At 33.8% G+C, this 20,993-nt stretch overlaps 4 protein-coding genes and 1 long non-coding RNA gene across 6 annotated transcripts; 3 read left to right on the top strand and 2 right to left on the bottom strand.

Annotated features, from left to right (window-relative positions):
- The first annotated feature begins 2,085 nt into the window (after positions 1–2,085).
- On the top strand, positions 2,086–4,042 carry LOC106299361. Its single transcript, XM_013735465.1, has 5 exons — positions 2,086–2,158; positions 2,249–2,654; positions 2,738–3,200; positions 3,297–3,378; positions 3,784–4,042. Exons 1-5 carry the CDS (start codon positions 2,090–2,092, stop codon positions 4,006–4,008), a joined length of 1,245 nt encoding a protein of 414 aa, XP_013590919.1. The 5' UTR covers positions 2,086–2,089; the 3' UTR covers positions 4,009–4,042.
- Positions 4,043–8,016: 3,974 nt separating this feature from the next.
- Positions 8,017–9,907, top strand: LOC106300243 (proteasome subunit alpha type-5-A-like). Of its 2 annotated transcripts, XM_013736346.1 has the most exons (10): positions 8,017–8,082; positions 8,180–8,246; positions 8,360–8,441; positions 8,544–8,624; positions 8,731–8,844; positions 8,920–9,021; positions 9,144–9,202; positions 9,289–9,391; positions 9,479–9,544; positions 9,613–9,907. In XM_013736346.1, the coding sequence occupies exons 2-10, from the start codon at positions 8,233–8,235 to the stop codon at positions 9,703–9,705; spliced, it is 714 nt and encodes a 237-aa protein (XP_013591800.1). In that variant the 5' UTR covers positions 8,017–8,082; positions 8,180–8,232; the 3' UTR covers positions 9,706–9,907. The 2 variants fall into 2 exon arrangements, with proteins under 2 accessions (XP_013591800.1, XP_013591799.1); XM_013736345.1 differs by having other exon boundaries at positions 8,070–8,246.
- A 233-nt stretch (positions 9,908–10,140) lies between these two features.
- Positions 10,141–12,212, bottom strand: LOC106300242 (pectinesterase 1). Its single transcript, XM_013736344.1, has 2 exons — positions 11,035–12,212; positions 10,141–10,959 (listed from the first exon to the last, which is right to left on the bottom strand). Exons 1-2 carry the CDS (start codon positions 12,116–12,118, stop codon positions 10,283–10,285), a joined length of 1,761 nt encoding a protein of 586 aa, XP_013591798.1. The 5' UTR covers positions 12,119–12,212; the 3' UTR covers positions 10,141–10,282.
- Positions 12,213–13,489: 1,277 nt separating this feature from the next.
- LOC106296640 (pectinesterase 2) lies at positions 13,490–15,936 on the bottom strand. Its single transcript, XM_013732820.1, has 3 exons — positions 15,292–15,936; positions 14,682–15,144; positions 13,490–14,239 (listed from the first exon to the last, which is right to left on the bottom strand). Exons 1-3 carry the CDS (start codon positions 15,892–15,894, stop codon positions 13,548–13,550), a joined length of 1,758 nt encoding a protein of 585 aa, XP_013588274.1. The 5' UTR covers positions 15,895–15,936; the 3' UTR covers positions 13,490–13,547.
- A 3,336-nt stretch (positions 15,937–19,272) lies between these two features.
- On the top strand, positions 19,273–20,398 carry LOC106299317. Its single transcript, XR_001261742.1, has 3 exons — positions 19,273–19,435; positions 19,737–19,803; positions 20,206–20,398. It is a non-coding gene; the product is annotated as an uncharacterized LOC106299317 (long non-coding RNA).
- The last annotated feature ends 595 nt before the right edge of the window (positions 20,399–20,993 follow it).

The raw sequence follows: 20,993 nt of genomic DNA, 5'->3' as shown, positions 1-20,993 counted from the left end.
TCACATATACTATCACTTTTAATGAAGGGTAGAAGACATTTATACCCATAGGATTAACTAATCTAGACTTAGGGTTTAGAATTGAGGGTGGGGTAAGTTTTTGGAATATAAAATTTGAGATTCTAATAAATATATAAATAAATACTTAAAAAATATAAAAAAAAAATTTTAAAATAGTTTCAAACATATTTTTCGATTTTCAAAAAGAAAATTAAAAAAAAAATAAAAAAAATTCGAAAATAAAATTCAAAAATAAAATTGTAAAAAGTTTGAATTTGAAAAAGTATAATTCGAAAACATTAAAAAAATATATTTTTTTTATTTTTTTATTTAAATGATGATTTATTATATATATAGAGAACAAGGGTATAAGAGTCTTTTGTCACTTAATGAAGAAGATATTTTTGAAAATGTCCATTTAGTGGTGGTAAAGATGAAAAGTTATACTATGAAAGTGGCAAACATGAAATTTCCCCGTAATAAAATTGTTGATTTTTTTGAAATATGCATTTAAATATTTTTTATATCTGCAAAGTGGGAGTATAATTGTCATTTACCTCTTTATTGAAACTTGTTTTGGTTATTTGACCTCTGTGGACTATTTTGTGAAAAATATAGCTATTCTAGGGTATTTATCATAAATATATATATTTATTAATTTTAAAGTCTATTTTAAATATATATATATATATATATATATCCTATATTATAATTAATTCGACATTGACTTATTATATAATTTTATAATAATAAAAACTAAAGTATATTGTAAAATCTAAGATTTTTTATTATTTTGTGTGTGTATATACTTTGAAATGTGGTATCAAATGAGAGAATTCTATATTTTGAAAGTAAATTTGAAATGTGGTATCAAATTTGTTGTAAAATTAGAGTTTTCTCTTTTATTTAATTTTCATGATGCTATAAGGTTTATCTAAATATTTTATTTTGTATATAACTAATTATGTTGTCTAAATATTATATTTTTTTTTATCTTTTACCATTTTAATGAAATCTATTTTTGGTCATTTTCACTTTTTAGGGCTATTTTGTGACAAAAACATTTTAGTGTTGTTCTAGGGTATTTCTCTATAAATAATTCATAAAATTTTTAATTTCAAAATTTAATATGTATCATATTTGATTTGATAAAATTTTAAATACTTTTACAGTTTTAACTTGATCAATCCTAAAATTATCTTTTACATGTCTTTGCTATTATTTAACAAATGTTTTTACGGAACATATCATTTGCACAACAAGTCAACAACGGACTATTACCTAAATTCAAGTAAGAGACTTTAGGGAGGTCTGACCGTTTGGGTTTGGGTTTAGGTAAAGTTTTGGGGGTTTTTGGATTCACAAAAATAATTATATAGTTTTAAAATAAATATAATTATATTGTTTTAAAATTCACAAAAATAAAAATGTGAAAACATTACTTATCAAAAAATGTTAAAATCTATTCATATTGTAATTAGATTTAGTTAAAAAGTATTTATGTAAGCGCGGATCTTAGTGTAGTTTATAATTAAAAAATATTAGTGTAGTTTATAATTATATCATTTTTTAGTGTTTCCTATTAGAATCCAAAGACTAGTATAGAATAATACAAGATAAGTAAGAAAAAAAAAATGAAATATAGAATCCAATGGTCCGTCCACTCTAAAAAACTGGTCAAGCCTTTTTCCTATAGACATCTAAAAGTTAATGCCATTTTTAAAATTACTTCACTTTTTAGAGCATGATTATTGGAAGGTTCTTAGGATGGGGTTATTAGCGGAATGTAAGAACACGTCTCTTAATTTTTAACTAAAAATGTTAAGAACCGTCTCTTAAAACTCTTATTTAAGAGCTGGTTTTAAGAGACGGTTCTTAGTTTTTTTTAGTTAAAAGTTAAGAGACATGTTCTTATATTTCGCTAGACATGTTCTTATATTTCGCTAAGAACCCTAGCTTAAAAACCCTCCAATAATCATGATCTTATAGCTCTTCTACGACAATAGAACTGCTACATTAGATGCAGACAACTAGTTAGCAACATAAGAACACAAAACCACAATAGAAGAAACAAAACAAAGAAAACTCCATGGACATCACAAGAAACAGCAACACCAAACTCCATCTTCAAACTCAGTCTTTGTTTCCTCCTAATATGGTAAAAGAAACAATGTCTTTTCTTGTCTTTAATACTTCTCTTCTGTTTCTTGTTACTGAATCTCTCTTTCTTGTGTTTATTTGTTTTCAGGAGAAAACTGTAGATCTGGAGCCAAGAATGAACACAAACCCATTTGAAGAAGATTCGCTTATAAGCAGAATCAACCCAAATAAAAATGCAGACCTAAGCAGTAGCAGCAGCAGTAGTGATATGGTAAATGAAAGAAGAGAGAGTTTCTCATCACAAAAGAGCATTGGAGAAGGAAGAAGCAGTGGGCAGAGAAGAGTGATGCTAATGGAGTCTCCTTGCACTCCAGGTAGAGGAGTCTTCAGTTTCAGTAGCAATGTCTCTGGGAGAAGAAGAAACTTTCCTTCTAAATGGGTCGATGCAGAGAAATGGGTCACCTCCGGTCATGAATCTCCGGCACATTCCCTCAAAGTTGTTTACTCGGAGAAGTCTAGGGTTACAGAGGAGAAAGTCTCATTATCTCCACCAGGTCTTATACTTAAAGGTACAAATATAGAAACCCTTTTAATAGATTCTTGAAAAGTTTTGATCTTTGACTCTGTGTTCTTGTAGATAAGTTAGCAAACGAAGTGCTCCCATCAACGGAAGGGTTTATATTCAGAGATTCCGACAAGTTTCTCCAATTTCAGGAAGAAGAAGAAGCTCAAGTTCAACACAGAGACATGGGAACAGAGATGACACCAACCGGAAGCGTAACGGCTTCAAGATGTCACACGCCATTTAAAAGCATGTCTCCGGCTAGACACAACACGCCTTCGAAAATGTCTGGTCCGTTAACAGAAACTAAAAACGTTATAGACATCTCCGAGTTCGCCGACAAGCTACGACTCAGTGGGTCAGCAGCGACTCAGTACTATAGCTCGGTCACTCATTGGAACTCGAGGGAAGAGGAAGAAGAAGAGATATCGAAGAGCTTAAGACAAATAGACATGGAAAGTGAGTTACGGAGAAGTGTTTCAGAATCTAAAGCTGTTTTATGGGATGGTCAAGACGACAAGATCAAGTTTTGCCAAAGGTAGTATAACCTTTTTTTTTGGTTAAACTATTAAAACTTTTTTTTACCTATTAAAACTTAATTTTGGTAAACTCAAAAAGTTGATTTCTTTTGAAGATATCAAAGAGAAGAAGCCAAGATCCAGGCATGGGTGAATCTCCAAAATGCTAAAGCAGAAGCTCAGTCCAAGAAACTCGAGGTATGTGCATGGTAATACATATATTTTAGAGAGAGAACCGTGTGAAAATACGGTTTTTGTTCTGTTCTAGTAATAGATTTGTGGAGCCATGCGCCGAATAGTAGAGTAATGTCCGAAGTCCCTTGCACGAATTCATTGACTAGTCTTTGTTACTTTAGAAGCAAAAAGTCTTCGAGTTTCTAATTTTTTTAAAAGAGATGATGATGTATCTTTGTAGCTGTACTTGAAACTTGTGCAAGTCCCATGTGAAAATTTATTTATAGAGTTTATATCTGTATTAAACCATTAATCATTTTATTATGTAGCTTATTAAATCATACAAGTCCTAATTTTACAGCGTTGTGATGATTTTTAACATTTAATAATTAATTTGTCTTTTCTTGTGTGGTGTTTTATTTGTTTTAGATGAAAATACAGAAGATGAGATCAAATTTTGAAGAGAAACTGATGAAGAGAATGGACACGGTGCACCGGAGAGCAGAGGACTGGAGAGCTACGGCGAGGCAGCAACATGCTGAGCAGTTGCACAGAGCAGCTGAAACGGCGAGGAAGTTAACAAACCGTCGTGGCTACTTGGTTTCTGGGCGAAGCTCATGTGGTTGTATTCCTTACACTAATACTTGTCACTAATTTTAAAGAAGAGAAAGTATATTACAAATGGACAACAATGACAAGAATTTTTGTTTATTATGTGTGTTGGATTATCAATATTTATGTTATTAATAATATCAATGAAATACAACAAGGAATTAGTGGATAACTACATTTTTAGATTACTAAAACTTTTTTTTTGTTGGAATCCACCTAAAACATAAACATATAATAATAGTTTACTACGTGTGTTTTGTCCGCACATGCGGACATAATCATTTTGCTAATAGTTATTAATATATGATTTAAATATCATGATAACTTATTCTCAATCATTTTAGTTTTCTTCGATTTTTATTTCAGTTTACGTCTCCATAACACAAAAAAGCTATAAAAATATGAGACTATAAGAGCATAATTACATATCAAATATTCTACACAATAAAATAAATTAAGAATGTGAATTTTTGGTCTCTCTTAATCTACTTTGTACTTTTGAATCAGAAACATGTATTAAATTACCAAAAAAATACTAAAACACACAAAATCCAAGCAAGAACAAAATAAATTAAAAGTAAATAAAAATTAAAGTTCGATGATAATTTAGAAGAAATTTTTTTTAAAAAAAACGAATTGAGAAAATGACAATATTTCATTGGTTTACTTGATCAATATACGCATTGACTTATTTTAATATTTCATAAGTTTACTTTTAATAAAAGAAAAAATAGATAATGATAGTTTTATTATTAAAGTTAAATTGTGGTTAATTATATAATGATAAATCTAATTATTAATTAAAATATATCTATTTTAGCCGTTTCATAACATTCTCTAAACTTAATATCAAAAAATATTTTTCTTATAGATTAAACAATAATTAAACATACACGGGAAATAACTACATAAGTAATTCAGAATAATTAATTCATAATTTCAAACTCCATGTAACAAAACCGACTTGCTCCTAGTCTTTCAAACTCAAAGAAAAAAAATAGATTTCCAACTAAAAAAACAAATATCAAACGTACATAAATATATATGTCAAAAACTATAATCGAGACAATTTAGAACGAATGAGAAAAATGAAACTATAGAATTTTAAAAAATCTTACATCATATGAAAATAACAATTGGTCCTAACTTGTGTGAAATAATTATAATTGTAATTCCAGTTTTAAAATTTGAAATAGTTTTATATTATTTAAATTAATAAATTAATGATTTATGCTAAAAACTAATAAGAATCTCGTGAAAGTTAAAATAATTATAATCATATTCCAATTAGAAATTTTGAAATATTTATAATATTAAAATTAATGAATTAATTAGAAAGTTTGAAATATTTATATTATCTAAATTAAGAAACTGATTATTTAATCTAAAAACTAATAAGAATATGACAAATAAGCAAAATTAGCTAAAATCATGGAGAATGTGACAAATCAGCAAAATCATTTCATAAATAATAGTATAGATTTTATGATTTCTAGACGTCAAGTATGGCATTATTTTGATAACTACACACTAAACACTCTCAATTTTTTTGAATTTAAGAGTGGATGATTTAACATTACGATTTTAAAAATATTGGAAAAGAAAAGAAAATATTAACCAGTGAAGCTCCTATTGTTTTCCTGTATTATGAAGTTTTGTTGTTGTTGTTGTTGTTGTTGTTTTCTTGTTTACCCTTTTTTTTTGTCAACTGTTTTCTTGTTTAACTAAACTTGAATTGTTGTTATTATGCAAAAGCTTAAATACAGAGAGAAGACTGAACAAAGACAAAAACGTGAGAAGACTTGCAACAAGTAACATCATTTCTTTCTCTCCGTAATCTACAAGACAATACTCCTGCATTTCTTTTTGTTCTTTTCTGCTTGGTTGTATTCCTAGCACTAGTTGTAACCCCTGTTAAAAAACGCGGCCGCCTAGCCGATTAATCGCTCGGCTAGGCGCTCGGCGGCAAGGGACCGCAGCGACTATAGCCAATGCGGTGCAACTATTCGGTCGACCGAATAATCAGACAATTAACCGATTAATCGGCTTTAAACCGATTTTTCAGCCGCCTAAACCCGATCAAATTTGGACTATTGGGCTACCATTGGGCTTATTTTAAAACCCAGTTGCGAGCTACGAAAGTAACTCTGAGCGACTACTTTTTATAGGCGTCCTCATCAGCTTCCCTTCGTATCCTTTACAGATGTGGGACTTTACTTCATGCGTGTTTTAAAATTTTTTTGTTTAAAATTGAATATGACACACCCGAGGTTCGAACACAGGATCTTATACACCATGGTTACCACCAAACGCCAATAGACCACTGTATAGTTTGTGGTTTATGCTTATATTATCGTTCATATAAACATACCTTTAATAAAAAATAAAATATGACATTCACCTATGCTAACAATGAACTGTTGTTAAACTAATAAATATACATTTCAATAATAACATACAAAAACTATTACATTCTAATATATTTATATTATATATTTAATTTAAATATTACAATAAATAAAATAATAATTAAAACTAATCCCCGCGTATACCCCGATTAATCCTCGAGTTTTTGGTAATTCGCTAGGCCCGGGGTTACCGCCCGACTAACGCCTAGCGTAGTTCCGAACAGGGGTTGTAACACTTAAATTCTGACACTGACTACAGTGTACAGGCAAAAACATAATTCAGCGGGCTATTTTATAATTTGTTTTTATTGTAACACTTAAATTCTGACATTGAGTTAAAAAAAGGAAAATCATTTTAAAAAGTCCTCAAAGTGTCACCTATCTTCAAAATGACATTTATAGCATAGCATAAAAACATTTAACCTAACTTACTTGTTCATAAAATAAAAAGTTGACATGTTGTACATGTAAAAGCAATAAGGTGTCGATTTTCTTTCCAAAAAATAATTATACAATAAATAAAATAAAATAAAAAAATAAAGAAAAATCAGAAAATGCAGAAAAATCAGAAAACTAAACAAAAAAATCAGTAAATTAAATAAAAATTCAAAAATTAATTAAAAATTCAGAAATAAATTAAAATTAAATTAAAATACATAAAATTAAACAAAAATTAATTAAAATTCCGAATTCACAAAAAAAAAAAAATAGAAAATTCAAAATATCTTTTAAGCAAAAATAAAAATATTTCTAAAAAATTACAAGATTTTTTTTAACTAACATATCATCGTTGACAATAAAATTTTCAAAAATATCTTCAATAATAATTTTGACATCACCGTTGAAAATAACGGTAGATATGTCAATAACGACAATATAATCATGTAATCTTGTAATTTTAAAAAAAATCTTGTAATTTTTTTTTCAAAAAAAAAAGATATTTTGAATTTTTGGAATTTCAGAATTTTTAATTTTTCTTCAATTTTATGTATTTTAATTTTTTTATTTTCTATTTATTTTTCTGAATTTTCATTTAATTTACTGAAATTTTATTTTTCTGATTTTTTTCTTTAAATTCTGATTTTTTATTTATTTTATTAATTAAATAATTATTTTTAGAAGAAAACGATACTTCATCATTTTTTACATGTACAATATGTCAACTTTTTACTTGATGAAATTAATTTAGGTTGAAGGTTTTTTATGATATAAATGTCACTTTAAAGTTAAAAGTGCTAGCCAAAAAAATTGAGAATTTAAAGTGTACACTTTCAAGACCTTTAAGAAAATAGATATTAATTAGTATTTGTACAGTTATATTTGTTCTTTCTGGACTGATTCCTTTTTAGCATATTTTGTTCTTTCAAGATCCACAAAATGTACTGTAAAATTCATATGATTAAATAATAATATATGTTAACCAATATTATAAATCACTAAAAATTAATAATAGGTGGTTTTGAAAAATTAAAGAAAAGGTTACTAATCAACACAATTTTAAATCCAATAACCCAACTAAAAGTCCAGCTCATAATCAAAATTAAGAGCAAAAAGTTAGGGCCTACTTGTGGCCCATGAATAAGATAGTTAGGCCTGTTAAAGCCCATTTTAAAACGACACGTTTGGGATCCATCTAACTTGTTGTTCAAGAAGTGAACTTGTACAAAGCATCTCAGTTTCTTCGATTCGCCGATCAATCAATCAGCTGGTATGATTATCCAATTTCAACAAGTTCTTCCTTGATTACACCCCCTTTCTTTTGTTCCCGAGTTCTTGCATTCATCCAGATCTGTTAATTTTTCTAGGGTTTTGATTCTTTTGGTGATAGCTGATAAGGTTTTACAGATCGAAGAAGAAGATGTTTCTCACAAGGTCTGTCTATCTTCTTCTGCTTCTGGGTTTACTTAAAGTTTCTTCCCTTTTATTTTGTGTATGTTTCAGTCGTTAATGCTTATGGTGATTTGTGATGTTGTTGTTGTTGGAAGGACCGAGTACGACAGAGGAGTCAACACTTTCTCTCCTGAAGGAAGGCTATTCCAAGTCGAGTATGCCATTGAAGCTATCAAGGTAACTCATTGATAAATAGCAGAACCGAAGATATGTGTTTTCTTTCAGTTGTGTGTGTATTATATTTCTTGAGTCTCTCTGATGAGTGTGGAATTACTGCAGCTGGGTTCTACTGCAATTGGAGTAAAGACTAAGGAAGGAGTTGTGCTTGCTGTCGAGAAGCGTATCACCTCCCCTTTGCTGGTTTGACTTCTTACATTCTCAAAATTTTGACGTGGTTGCATTATACATGAGTGGATGGCATAGTTTGTTACTTATGGTGTTAAACTACTAAATTTGAAATGTTCAGGAGCCGAGCAGTGTGGAGAAGATTATGGAAATTGATGACCATATTGGCTGGGCCATGAGGGGCTTAATTGCTGATGCGCGTACTCTTGTTGAGCATGCAAGAGTTGAGACTCAAGTGAGGTTTCTCTTTCTCTGTTTTTTTTTTCTTCCTTTAAGCGTTTATTGACTGCTTGAGTTTGCTGCTGTACAGAACCACAGATTCTCGTATGGTGAGCCAATGACTGTAGAGTCCACCACGCAAGCACTGTGTGATCTGGCTTTACGGTTTGGTGAAGGAGATGAAGAATCAATGGTAATAACTTGATACTCAAATTGTAGTCTCTAGTTTCTTTCACACGTCTCTTGCCTTAGACCGATATATAATCCTTACATGAGTACTGATTCTCTGTCTTCATCCATGCCATGTTATTACAGTCTCGGCCATTTGGAGTCTCTCTTCTCATTGCTGGTCATGATGAAAACGGACCGAGCTTGTAAGTATTTTATTCACTAATGCTTTCTCCTCACTTGTTGGTAAGTTAGTTTATCACATTTGTCAAACGACTTGGGCTTGATACAGGTACTACACGGACCCGTCTGGAACGTTCTGGCAGTGCAATGCAAAGGCGATTGGTTCAGGCTCAGAAGGAGCTGATAGTTCTCTTCAAGAGCAATTCAACAAAGTAACTTCAGAATTCTATTCAATAATTAATTCCCCATTCTTATTGTTACACAATAACTTTAGCTTCTTTTTTTAATCTTTGTTGCAGGATCTGTCGCTGAGTGAAGCTGAGACGATCGCTGTATCTATCCTCAAGCAAGTTATGGAAGAAAAGGTATAAACTTTTCAATCCAAAAGCTTCTTTTTTTAATCCCAATCTAAATGGGTCTGGTCTGTGTGTAGGTGACTCCAAACAATGTGGACATTGCTAAGGTAGCTCCAGCGTACCATCTCTACACTCCACAAGAAGTTGAAGCAGTCATCAGTCGCCTTTGATGAAGATTCTCGAATACGGTTGATGTCTACTTCGAATCTCCGACACCAAGTGGCTTTCTTTCATTTTGTCTGTTACAGACTTGATGTTTAATGAGACAGTTTAGTCTCTTGTGTAAGAGAATCTTTAATCTCCCATGTCATTCTATAACCTCTCGGATGGATTTGTGGCTCAATTCGGATTCAGAAGGGGTTTTACACATCACTGTCTAAAACCGATCGCCATCAAAGTAAATTTAAAACTAAATTTAATCCAAAAGTATATAAAACTCGGAAAAATATATATGCATTATGCATATATATATAACCCGAATGTTGTTAAGAAATTGAATTCAAAAACCTTACCAGCATCCAAATAAGAAATTGAATTCAAAAACCTTACCAGCATCCAAATAAATATCCAAACAACCAAACCCTAAAATTTAGTAACTTCTCTGATTATAAAACTTCAACTATTATCTCATATCACAAAGTCACAAAGTACAAATACAGACCATAATTAAAAAAGTAGAACGAAACCGGATGTTCTCATATAAAACAAAATCTATAAATCCAAGTAAAATCCATAATCTCACTAAAATCAAGATAGCTGATGGGTCACTCCCGTCGCCGGTATCCAATCACCGCCATGTAAAAGCGTTGCCACCGTAAACTTAGCTGCCTCATCCGCCGTCATAACCGCTTTATACCCAGCCCATTTAACTCTCATTGCCACATCCGAACCAGGACCCGTATTCTTGTACTCACCGTACACAATACTCGGAGGCGGATCAACGCCGTCAACCCACGACATCCACCCGGTAGCTTTAACCACCGGTCCAATCTCCGTCTCCATAATCACCGTCGTAGAAAAATCCTTCCACGGTCGGCCAAGATACGTCGGAGCGGTCACATTCCCGTTGGCTGAGATAGTGCATCGCTGGATCGACATGCCAGAGTTCTGGTTCGGATCTTTCTTCCCCTGAGCCGTTATGGTGTTGAACTGGTTCCCGAGAGGCTGACGTGGCATGATCTTGCAGTCTTGGAAAACCACAGCGGCGCTTCCGAAGATGAAGTCGATGGTGCCGGTGACATCACAGTTGCGGTAGAACTGGCGGTTGGAGTGAGGGTAGAGCGTGTCTTGGAAACCGTCGAATGAGCATTGGTAATAAACGGAGAAGTCGGAGCCTGATCGGAACGCCACCGCCTGGTGCTTCGCTGCTCCGGAGGTGTTTATGATTGCGATGTCCTTCATTATAAATCCTTTGCCTTGTATAGCTACAGGTAAAAAACCAAAAATAAATCAAAACGCCGCCGTTTCATAACGGATGCCTTAAAGAAGGAAAAACTTACCAAACGTCGCCGTTTCATAAGTCGGAGTCCCGTCGATAAAGTTCTTCCCGCCGGCGATAATTGTTTTATCTTTCCCGTCGCCGTAGATCATAACATTCCACTTACCCTTATCCATCACAACATTCTCAACGTACCTCCCAGCTTTCACATAGATCACAAACACCTTCAAGCTCTTCTTCGGCACCATCGCCACCGCTTCGTTCACCGTCATCACATCTCCGCTTCCATCAGCCGCTACCGTCACATCAGGCTTCAGACCCTCCGTCTGTAACAGCCTCCGCCGCGCCCACTCCGGGGTCTGCTGACTCATCAAAAGCCGTCTCCTTCCGTGAATCGGAATCCCGAAGTCGCTTATCGCGGCGAGGATCTTCGACACGATTGCGAGGCTGTTGCTTGCGAACTCGGTGGAGCTGCTCATCGCGGACTTGAGCTGCTTCGTGATCGTCGAGTTCCCGTACTCCGTCTTGTTCGTAGCTAACTCGTCTATCGCGTCGAAACACGTCTCGTGATCCGTCACGGTTGCGCTAAGCCAAGTCTTGAGATCGTTGATTCTCGACGAGTTTAGAGTCTTCTTGCTCCCGTCCTTAGACGCGTCCATTGACGAGACGGTGTCGTTGAGCCGATCTAACGCGTCTTCGATCAGATTCCCACATACCCTTAACGCGGATTTGATCCTCTCGTCCTCCGTCTCCGTCGATAGCTTTTCCGGTAAATCGGAAATCGAATCGAGCTCGTCTATGATTACCTTTAACGAGAGCTTGAACAGAACCTCTGGATCTGTTGTGTTGGAAGATGGAAGCTTTGAGATACTGTTGAAGCAAGATTCGGGGAAACGTGTCACGCTGCAAATGGTTTTAAGCGATGTGGATGGTGTTAACTCGGGGGGTGAACTCGGTGTTGGCTCGGATGAGTTCTTGTTTTTGCTGTGGACCACGGTACCGACCACGGCGGCGATTATCACCGCGACGAGGATTACGCCGGAGACGGTTAGGAGAATCAGACGTTTTCTTGTCTTTTTCTTTAACGCTAGATCTTGAGCTTCGTCTACTTTTCCATATCCTTTGAAGGATGTCACTGAATCCATAATCTTCTATAAAGTAAGCTCCTTTTTTTGGTTTCTGGGTTCTTATTACAAAGTTTATTTTATGTTCTGTTGTTGTTCTGTCAGTGGAACATGTGTTGTTGTTGTCTTTTATAAAGAAGAGGGGAACCAAGCAAAAGTGTGAATATATGAATGTGACTCGCTAGCTCCATTTTCTTGGTGTGTGCAAGTGTGCGAGTGTGTGACAGTTGATCTATTTGCATGTGGAGATTCATGATTAAGTTTTTAACTATTTAATTACGTAGATTTATTATAAACTATACTAATCTCCATTACGCAACCTTTTTTGTCTATCCAATCAAGTGCAACAATACCATGTCTCTTCTAAATCCATTGATAACGCATGATTAAAGTGTAATAACCCAAAATAAGTCAAAAGTCAACTCCCTTTATTTCGTAGTAGGACCAAAGGGAGGAACACATTCAAGTGATTACTGGTAACATTTTCAAGTATACACATTGGAAAGAAGAATAATACAACATGAAAATGAATACAACAAACAAGAAAATTGAATACAAAAAGAAGATTATCTTGCAACATTGAAATGGCCATGTGCATGTCTAACAAGTGGTCCATCTAAATCTATTGAGGCCTTAAATCCGACAAGTGACAGCACAAAGATTGGGCTTCGAACACATGAGTCCTGGTTATATTACTTGATGAATCCAAACCAGTAAATCAATCCGGTATTATCCGGTCATGTAGGCTTTGACACCATATCACTCCGGAGCTGTGTGTTAATTTTATTCCATTAATGGAGTGTATAAAGTTTGAATCTCGGTTTGGTTTTCAAAATTTGGTTTAAGTCGGTTTCATTCTACCCGGGTTTATAGTTTGAACTAGGCATGCGGGTTCGGTTCGGGTAGTTTGGGTAGTTTGCATCGGGTAATTTGGAATTCGGTTAGTTTGGTTCGACCAAAATCCCACCGAATCGAACCAGAAAAGTTCAGTTTGGTTCTCGGGTAGTGTACCGAAACAAACCAAAGTTTTTTGGTTTTGATTATTTTTCGGATAATTTCGGGTAATTTTGGTTTAAATTTTTGGTTTATTCGGTTAGTGTGGTTCGAAATTTGGTTGACAATTTTTATTTTTCTTGAAAAATCGAACTAATCAATTTATGAACCGAACCGAAAACTAAAGTTTTTATTAATTTATCGAATCGAACCGAACTTCTCATCGAACTAACCACAATTTTGGTTCGTTTCGTTCGGTTCAAAATTCCAGGCTAGTTTGAACCTCGCCTTGGATCAGGAGAATGACATGAAAATTCATATTGATATGAGCAGATAAAAGTAGGTATGTTAACTTTGGCATGGCTTAACCTTATAAGAGTAACTTTATAATTTTATCAAATCCATACTTTATTGATTAATAAGGGAAGATAAATTAATAATTCAAATTATAAAAATATCAAAGACTCAGCGAGAAAGGAAAACCGGTCGAGCCTAACCAGCCTTCACCACCAATAAACTGACCAGCCGTATACTGTTGAGCCTCTGTAACATTCGTAATCACCTGATAGCCCTTCCACTTTACTCTATTTGCAGTTCCAGACCCCGCTCCTCTATTCAAATACTCTCTATAAGTCAGAGTATCCAACGCAAAATCCCCGCTCCACTCAAGCCATCCTTCAGGTCGGATCACGTCGGAGATATCCGACTGCATTATCACTGTCCTCGAATATTGTTTCCAAGGACGACCAAGATACGTCGAAAAACTTCCTTTGACGGCCATAAGATCCGATGTGGCACCAATCTTACAATTCTGAATCACAATCCCAGTGTTTTGGTTCGGGTCGGACCGGCCCTGAGCCGTGACCATGTTTTTCTGGTTGGAGTTGGGTCGGCGTGCGTTTATAACACAGTCTTGTAAAACCGCGGCTGCGTTTCCGAAGATGAAATCGACGGTTCCGGCTATGTGACATTTGACAAAGAACTGACGGTTGGAGTGAACGTAAAGTGTGTCTTGATAAGCTAACATGTCGCAGTTGTAAAAAGCGGAGAAGTCTGACCCGACCCGGAGAGCCACCGCTTGATGCTTTGACGGACCCGCCGTGTTTTGGAACGTGATGTCACGCGCTAAGAATCTTTCACCAACGGCAGCTACATTCACGAGAAAACAAAACATAAATTAACCTGAAAATGTCTCTCATGTGATGTTACGTGGTACGTATACCGAAAGTCCTCGAAGTACTATTTTCGAATTTTATAAAATTACAAAAAAACATTAAATTTGTTAGTAGTTGCATGATGAAGAATTTTAAAACAGAAAAATGAATAATTAGAATATTAAAAAGTTGATGATTTAGATTTTTCACATGTACATACTAAACAAAATAAATGCACTTTTTGTTTATTATTTTTGAGTTTTTCTTTTAGTTAATTTAATGTTGTATTAGTTTTCCAATAAAATTATACCACTTAGATTTTTTATTTTAGCTATCTTTTATTTTAAAATTAAATGTATTACTTTAAATTTAGAATAATTGCTTTTAATAGAAAACAAAAAACATCAATTATTTAGATTCAGGGGGAGAGTACATACCAACGGTAGCTGAGTGGAAAGTGGTGCTTCCGTCAACGACGTTTCTTTTTCCGGTAATAATAGTCTTTCCTCGACCATCTCCCAAAAACATTATATTCTTCTTCTTCTTCGACACTTCCACATTCTCTCTATAAACTCCTGCTTTTATATGTATCACATACCTCTTATTACTCTTCTCCGGCGCAGCTGCTACAGCCGCCGCAACCGTCGTAAAGTCACCGCTTCCATCAGCCGCCACCGTGGCGTCTGCATTCACCCCCGTTGACCCTTGAAGAAGCCTTCTGTCTCCGATGGATAACCAGTTTGGCCAGCCTTCTCCGTCTAAGTCGCCTGTAAGCTCCTCCTTGAGTTTACGGTTGTTGGTGGAGCCGGACTTGTCTTTCAGCTCGAAGTTGGCTATGTCGGTTTCTGTCATGTTCTTGATCATTGCTAATGCGTTACTACACATGTGCTCCACATGTACCTGTTTTGGTCGGTTCAATTCATTGATAAGCTGTAACATTTTGTTTTTATTCGTTTGAAAGAAATGCTGTATATGCATAATAAGTTCATACATCTACCCCTATTTAATTTTAAATATTCATTTAAACTTTATATTAAATTTGTGTACCTGCCCCTTCAATAAGGCCTTGCGAAGTTTCCGATCTGCATTGTCGTAAGAGAAGCCGTCAAGGCAAGTCCCTTGGTTAGTAATGGCTGAGCTAATTAGTGTTTTCAGATCATCAGCATGTTTCCTCAGAGATTTGCCTTTAGGATACTGATGAAGATCCTCCAGCGCCACGTGAAGCTCATCTAACGTCTCATCAATAATCTCCAAACAATCATGAAGCGCTGTTACCTCACGCGCCGTCAAGCCTTTTCTTTTAGTGATAAGCTTCTTGACTGCAAAGTAGTTGTGTTTCACGGCGTTTGTGGTTAGGTTCAGCGACGCTTCGATAACGTCCTTATCTGACGTCAACTTTTTGCCGGTGGCTGCTACGGCGGAGAAACAGAGCTCCGGGTAGAGAGTTGAGCTGCAAACGGACTTTAAAACGGCGTGTGATGTTGGAGATAGCGTTGGGATTTTTTGGTTTTTGGTTTGGTTAGATTTTGTTACGGCGATTCCAACGACGGCGGAAAATAGCACCAAAGCTAAGACGGCGGAGGAGATAATAAGTTTCTTGTTGTTCTTGAAATCTGAGAACTTGGATATGAGATCTTTTATTGGTGCCATTTTTTGTGTGGGAAATGTTGTTTGTGAGGAAGTAGAAGATGGTGGAAGAGGGTTTATATTATTGAATTTTGAGATGAAATGGTTATATTTTTATTATTTTATTTTGAAATGTTGTTTTACTTGCTTGCTTTTTATGTATATTAAATTTTTAATTATTTGAGTTGATCATTTTCAATCTCCCTTAGGCCCACTTTTGATATCATACTATTATAAATTTAATGATCTCGTATAAAAGTTACAAATTATCTTGAGTTCATATTTTTTACATCGAAAGCATAGATTCAATTAAATTTGCTTATACTTGACCAGCCTCAATAGCTAATTCAATAAGGATCAAAACAGTTTACATAGGATGAGCTAACTTCACGTGATTGAGCACCTTTGCAAGGTGACCCGCACGGACATCTGTAGACTTTGGTATATAAGATATAGAGGTAAAAAAATCGTTAGAGGGAAATTCGTTTTTTTTTCTTGATTCGTATGAACATGCGTTATTTTTATTTTCAAGGAGGAAGAAGCGACTACTCTTGTCCACGTTTGATAAAACCTGAGGAAACATAATAAATTTTCATAATTACTATATGAATAATATTTGAATGAAAGTGTCCATCTGTTTTTAGTTACACACCGAATGAATAATATTTGAATGAAAGTGTCCATCTGTTTTTAGTTACGCACACCGAAATCGACCTTTAATGAATTTATAACTATGAAATAGAATAATTTTTGTTTGTTTATTAGTAATAATTAACTAAAATCAAATGTAAAATATATCCCTTCATCACATGCTGTTCCCGGAATTTATGCTAGGAAAACGAATATTTTAGATGTCATTGGTAACGACAAATATTTTAGATGTTATTGGTAACGACAAATATTCTAGAACTGTAAATGTTTCAAAACATGTCATTGGGGCTATGTATTGATGTAAACTACATGCTTAAGTATCGTTAAGAAATAAAATACACGGTATGTAGCGACAACATGCAAAACAGAAAAATATGAAACAGCAGGAATATTATTTTCTTGATTTTATAATATGGTAATATTCCATTTTCATATTTAGCAGTGTTGTATAAAAAGATTTCCTTTTTGTTGTATAAAAAACTAGATGTCAGCATGTAGTAAACCAATCCATTATTTTAACAACATTTTAATTGAGAAATTGCAAAAAATACCATTTTCAAAGTACCATTTTTCATGTTTACACTAACCACTTTTAACCTCATCTTTAATGAAGAAATATGTTTTAGTCTCATCTTTAATGAATGGTAAAAGACATTTATAACCTTTTGATTAACTTTGACCAAAAAAAACATATGGTTAACTAATCTAAACTTAAAACATCAACTCAAAATCCTAAATCATCAACTCTAAACCCAAAACCATGAAACATCAACTCTAAACCCTAAACCCCGAAACATCAACTCTAAACCTTCAAACCTAAACCATCAACACTAAACCCTAAACCCTAAAAAGTAAACTCTAAACCCTAAAACATCAACTCTAAACCCTAAACCCTAATCTTCAACTCTAAACCCTAAACCATCAACACTAAACCCTAAACCCTAAAAAGTAAACTCTAAACCCTAAAACATCAACTCTAAACCCTAAACATAAACCCTAAACCCTAAAACCCTAATCCTTCAAATCTAAAACCTAAAACCCTAACCTCTAGGGTTTAAGGTTTAGGGTTTAAGATTTAGGGTTTAGAGTTTAGGGTTTAGAGTTGAAGGTTAACTCTAAACCCTAAACTCTAAACCCTAAACCCTAAAACCCTAGAGGTTAGGGTTTTAGGTTTTAGATTTGAAGGATTAGGGTTTTAGGGTTTAGGGTTTATGTTTAGGGTTTAGAGTTGATGTTTTAGGGTTTAGAGTTGAAGGTTTAGGGTTTAAGGTTTAGAGTTGAGGTTTTGAGGTTTAGGGTTTAGAGTTGATGTTTCAGGGTTTAGGGTTGGTATTTAAAAAAAAATAGGGTTTAGGATTGATGGTTTCGGGTTTAGGGTTCGTATTTCAAAAAAAAAAAAGGTTTAGAGTTTAGAGTTGAGTTTTACGGTTTAGGGTTTGAATTTCGAAATAGTATAATTCGAAAAAAAATTAAAAAATTTATTTTTTATGTTTTTAGATTTTTATTTATTTAAATATTTATTTATTATATATATAAAGAATAAGGACATAAAAGTCTTTTGCCACTTAATGAAGAATGTATTTTTGAAAATGTCCCTTTAGTTATGGTAAAAATGAAAAGTGATAGTATGAAAGTGGTAATCATGTAATTTCCCTTTTTTAATTTGTGTAGACATAACTAACTATCAATATTATTAAAACCTAAACACTTTTTATCTACTTACAAATATTGTAGATTGGACATTTAACTAGTTTTTATATTATTTCTACTTATATTTTACTAAATTATTATTATATATAGATTCTAACCTAAAATTAAAGATGTAAATAACTAATTTATTTTTAAATGTATTCAATTTATATTACCACTAAATTTAAGTACCTAATCAATTATATTTTATTTATTAATATAAATTAGAATTATATATGCCTACTAATTTGCATATATACAACTGCACTTTAATCCAAATGCAAGAAAAACAATTTTTCAAAACCTTTACCAGATACATAATAATATAATTTTATAGATAAGAGTATTAAAACTAGATATATATATGCTTGATAAAATAATATTACTAATAATTAGCTACAATTAATATTTAATGATATGACGAAACATGTTATTATTGACATTTTTATGAGCATAGTTTTACTGATTATTCAAATAATCATGTAAAATATTTATTTAAGTTAGATTTAGGCGTTCAGGTACCCGTTGGGATGTGGGTTGGGTTTTGAATTTTGGTTCTGATTTATATCACATCCTAGCTCTCATTATGGTAAATTTATAAGTACAGATCGTGTTCGGATATAAAGCCATCTTATTGGCGTTTTTAGGATAATTAGTAATTAAAAAAATAGATATTAAAGGAGGGAACGATTCTTATTTAGGGGAAGCAAGATACGTATCTTGTTGGACACGTACCGACGATGAGCGAAACCGAAGCCGTAGGAGGAGCAGAAAAATGGGTTGATGATTTGCAGCGGACGGTGAAGGAATCGACGGATTCCGATCTATTTAGCTGTACTCGTACCGGCTCTCTCATCGAAGAAAAAGTTTTCTCAGTTCTTTGGATTCTCCATGGCCGTATATAGGGGTGTCAAAATGGGTTGTGATTAATGGATTGATCCAAACCAAACCAACATATGGTTCTAATGAGTTAATAACTTGGATCTTAGTGAGTTGGATTAATATTGGTTTGGATCAAAATGAGTTTATGGGTTATCCAATCCAAACCAATTTTTGCACACACGTTGTTTCTCTTCGTCTTTCTCTCCCTTTTTTCTTATCTCACGAGACTTGATCTCTTTTTTTCGATCTCGCTAGACCTTCATCATCGATCACGACATCGATTCACACCTTTTGGGTCATTGATTTTGGGTTATCAATCACAACAAAGCAACTCATCTTCCTTGTGAGTCGAACTCTATTTTTCTTCAATTTGGCTTTATGGGTCACTGATTTTGATGATTTGGGATTAACTGAAGTCAATTTTTATGGGTTTGAATCTATCGACAAACTCATTAGTCAAGAGGGTTTCTATCTTGTGGATTGTATTTGAGTTTCGACTCTCATGGCTTAATATGATTTTTTTTGATCATGCGTATGATATAGTTTCTGGTTTGATATTTTCTTATTGGAAAATGCTTTTTGCTCTATTGGGAGTTCATGGAATCACGGTTTATGTTCTTCTCCATCTGTTGTCTTTGTTGAAGGTGAGACGGTTGTTATTAGACCGAGTCCAAATGATGTGGAAGACATGATCACACGTCCACCAAAGGAGTAAGTTCTTTGATTATTCTCAAAGTAAATATTGACTATTTTCTTTGACTCTGCTTATTTCTGAGAAATTTGATATGCATGAGTCTTGAATGTGTCATTCTCGTTGGTTTTATTGCGATACTATGATTCTTTCTTTGGAAATGGCTATTGTGTCCTCAATATAATTCAACAAGAAAACCATTTGTGAAAATCCCTTTTCGAAACGAGTTTCTTTTTGGGTTCTTTATGTAAAGTGTTTTACACCTTTGATGGTAAAGGAATAGTGTAGCCAGTGATTGTTACAGTGAGTGTTTCATCAAGCAGAATATTCTTTATCTCTAAATTGGTTCTTTGAATGTTGTATTTCTTCTAAGAGATTTTAAGATATGAGTTTGCACTCAAATGGTTGATTTTGTGTTTCAGGTGAAAACAATGGGCATTAGAGAAGTGAACGAAACGATGAAGTGGCTCGATTGGAATTAGAGACTTTTGTTTGTGTTCTATTATCAAACGACGAGAGTTCTTGTTAATGTGTAATGGTGGAGACTAGAGAGACAATCTTGTTTTTCTTGCTAGACATTTGATTTTCTGTTATTTCAAATATTTTGATGAGTTATATTATATAACTTGAGAAAAGAAAATTATATAATTTGCTAATTTTTTATTAGCATTTTTAATTATTAAATGTTAGTAAGTTGATGGTAATCTTATTGTGATATAGTAAATATTTGTAAATTATGTTTATTAATACTATCGTTAATGGGTCAACCTAGGCATGGGCATTCGGGGTTCCAATCGGGTTTCGGTTCGGATCTAATCGGGTGTCGGGTTTTCGGGTTTACAAAAATCAGCCCCATTCGGGTCTTTTTAAAGTTCGGATCGGTCTCGGTTCGGGTTTAGTCGGGTTCGGTCCGGGTTTGGTAACATACCGAAGATCCGACTAAACCCGATATACTTTCGGGTTTCGGTTCTTAACCGGATTTCGGTTCTGAAACACTAACTTATACTTGCTTAGACACTACTAAAAACTTGGTATTGTATTACTACTCAGCCTCTTTATGAATAATGCCATGTACGTTAACCTAAAAACAGGTCGTAAAGCTACTCTGTATACAAAAGGCAAACATAAAAATAGACACATCGAATTGTAATCAGACACAGATAAAAGCAACTTTCAAACTTTATTAAAAAGAAGTGATGCAAAGATCACA

This window comes from Brassica oleracea, chromosome C6, assembly GCF_000695525.1.
Source record: "Brassica oleracea var. oleracea cultivar TO1000 chromosome C6, BOL, whole genome shotgun sequence".
In the NCBI taxonomy this organism is placed as follows: domain Eukaryota; kingdom Viridiplantae; phylum Streptophyta; class Magnoliopsida; order Brassicales; family Brassicaceae; genus Brassica; species Brassica oleracea.
The sequence above is the reverse complement of the archived record's forward strand: the minus strand, read 5'-3'. Positions and strand labels throughout refer to the sequence as shown.

Bases quoted from the DNA above. Each gene is read 5' to 3' on its own strand.
- LOC106299361 (XM_013735465.1), top strand. From the start codon at position 2,090: ATGGACATCACAAGAAACAGCAACACCAAACTCCATCTTCAAACTCAG. The intron at 2,159-2,248 runs GTAAAAGAAACA...ATTTGTTTTCAG, and splicing joins CTTTGTTTCCTCCTAATATG to GAGAAAACTGTAGATCTGGA. The intron at 2,655-2,737 runs GTCTTATACTTA...GTGTTCTTGTAG, and splicing joins AGTCTCATTATCTCCACCAG to ATAAGTTAGCAAACGAAGTG.
- LOC106300243 (XM_013736346.1), top strand. The intron at 8,845-8,919 runs GTGAGGTTTCTC...GCTGCTGTACAG, and splicing joins ATGCAAGAGTTGAGACTCAA to AACCACAGATTCTCGTATGG. The intron at 9,203-9,288 runs GTAAGTATTTTA...GGCTTGATACAG, and splicing joins GATGAAAACGGACCGAGCTT to GTACTACACGGACCCGTCTG.
- LOC106300242 (XM_013736344.1), bottom strand. From the start codon at position 12,118: ATGGATTCAGTGACATCCTTCAAAGGATATGGAAAAGTAGACGAAGCT. The intron at 10,960-11,034 runs GTAAGTTTTTCC...TTTTACCTGTAG, and splicing joins TTATGAAACGGCGACGTTTG to CTATACAAGGCAAAGGATTT.
- LOC106296640 (XM_013732820.1), bottom strand. From the start codon at position 15,894: ATGGCACCAATAAAAGATCTCATATCCAAGTTCTCAGATTTCAAGAAC. The intron at 15,145-15,291 runs GTACACAAATTT...CGACCAAAACAG, and splicing joins AGGCCTTATTGAAGGGGCAG to GTACATGTGGAGCACATGTG. The intron at 14,240-14,681 runs GTATGTACTCTC...TCGTGAATGTAG, and splicing joins TTTCCACTCAGCTACCGTTG to CTGCCGTTGGTGAAAGATTC.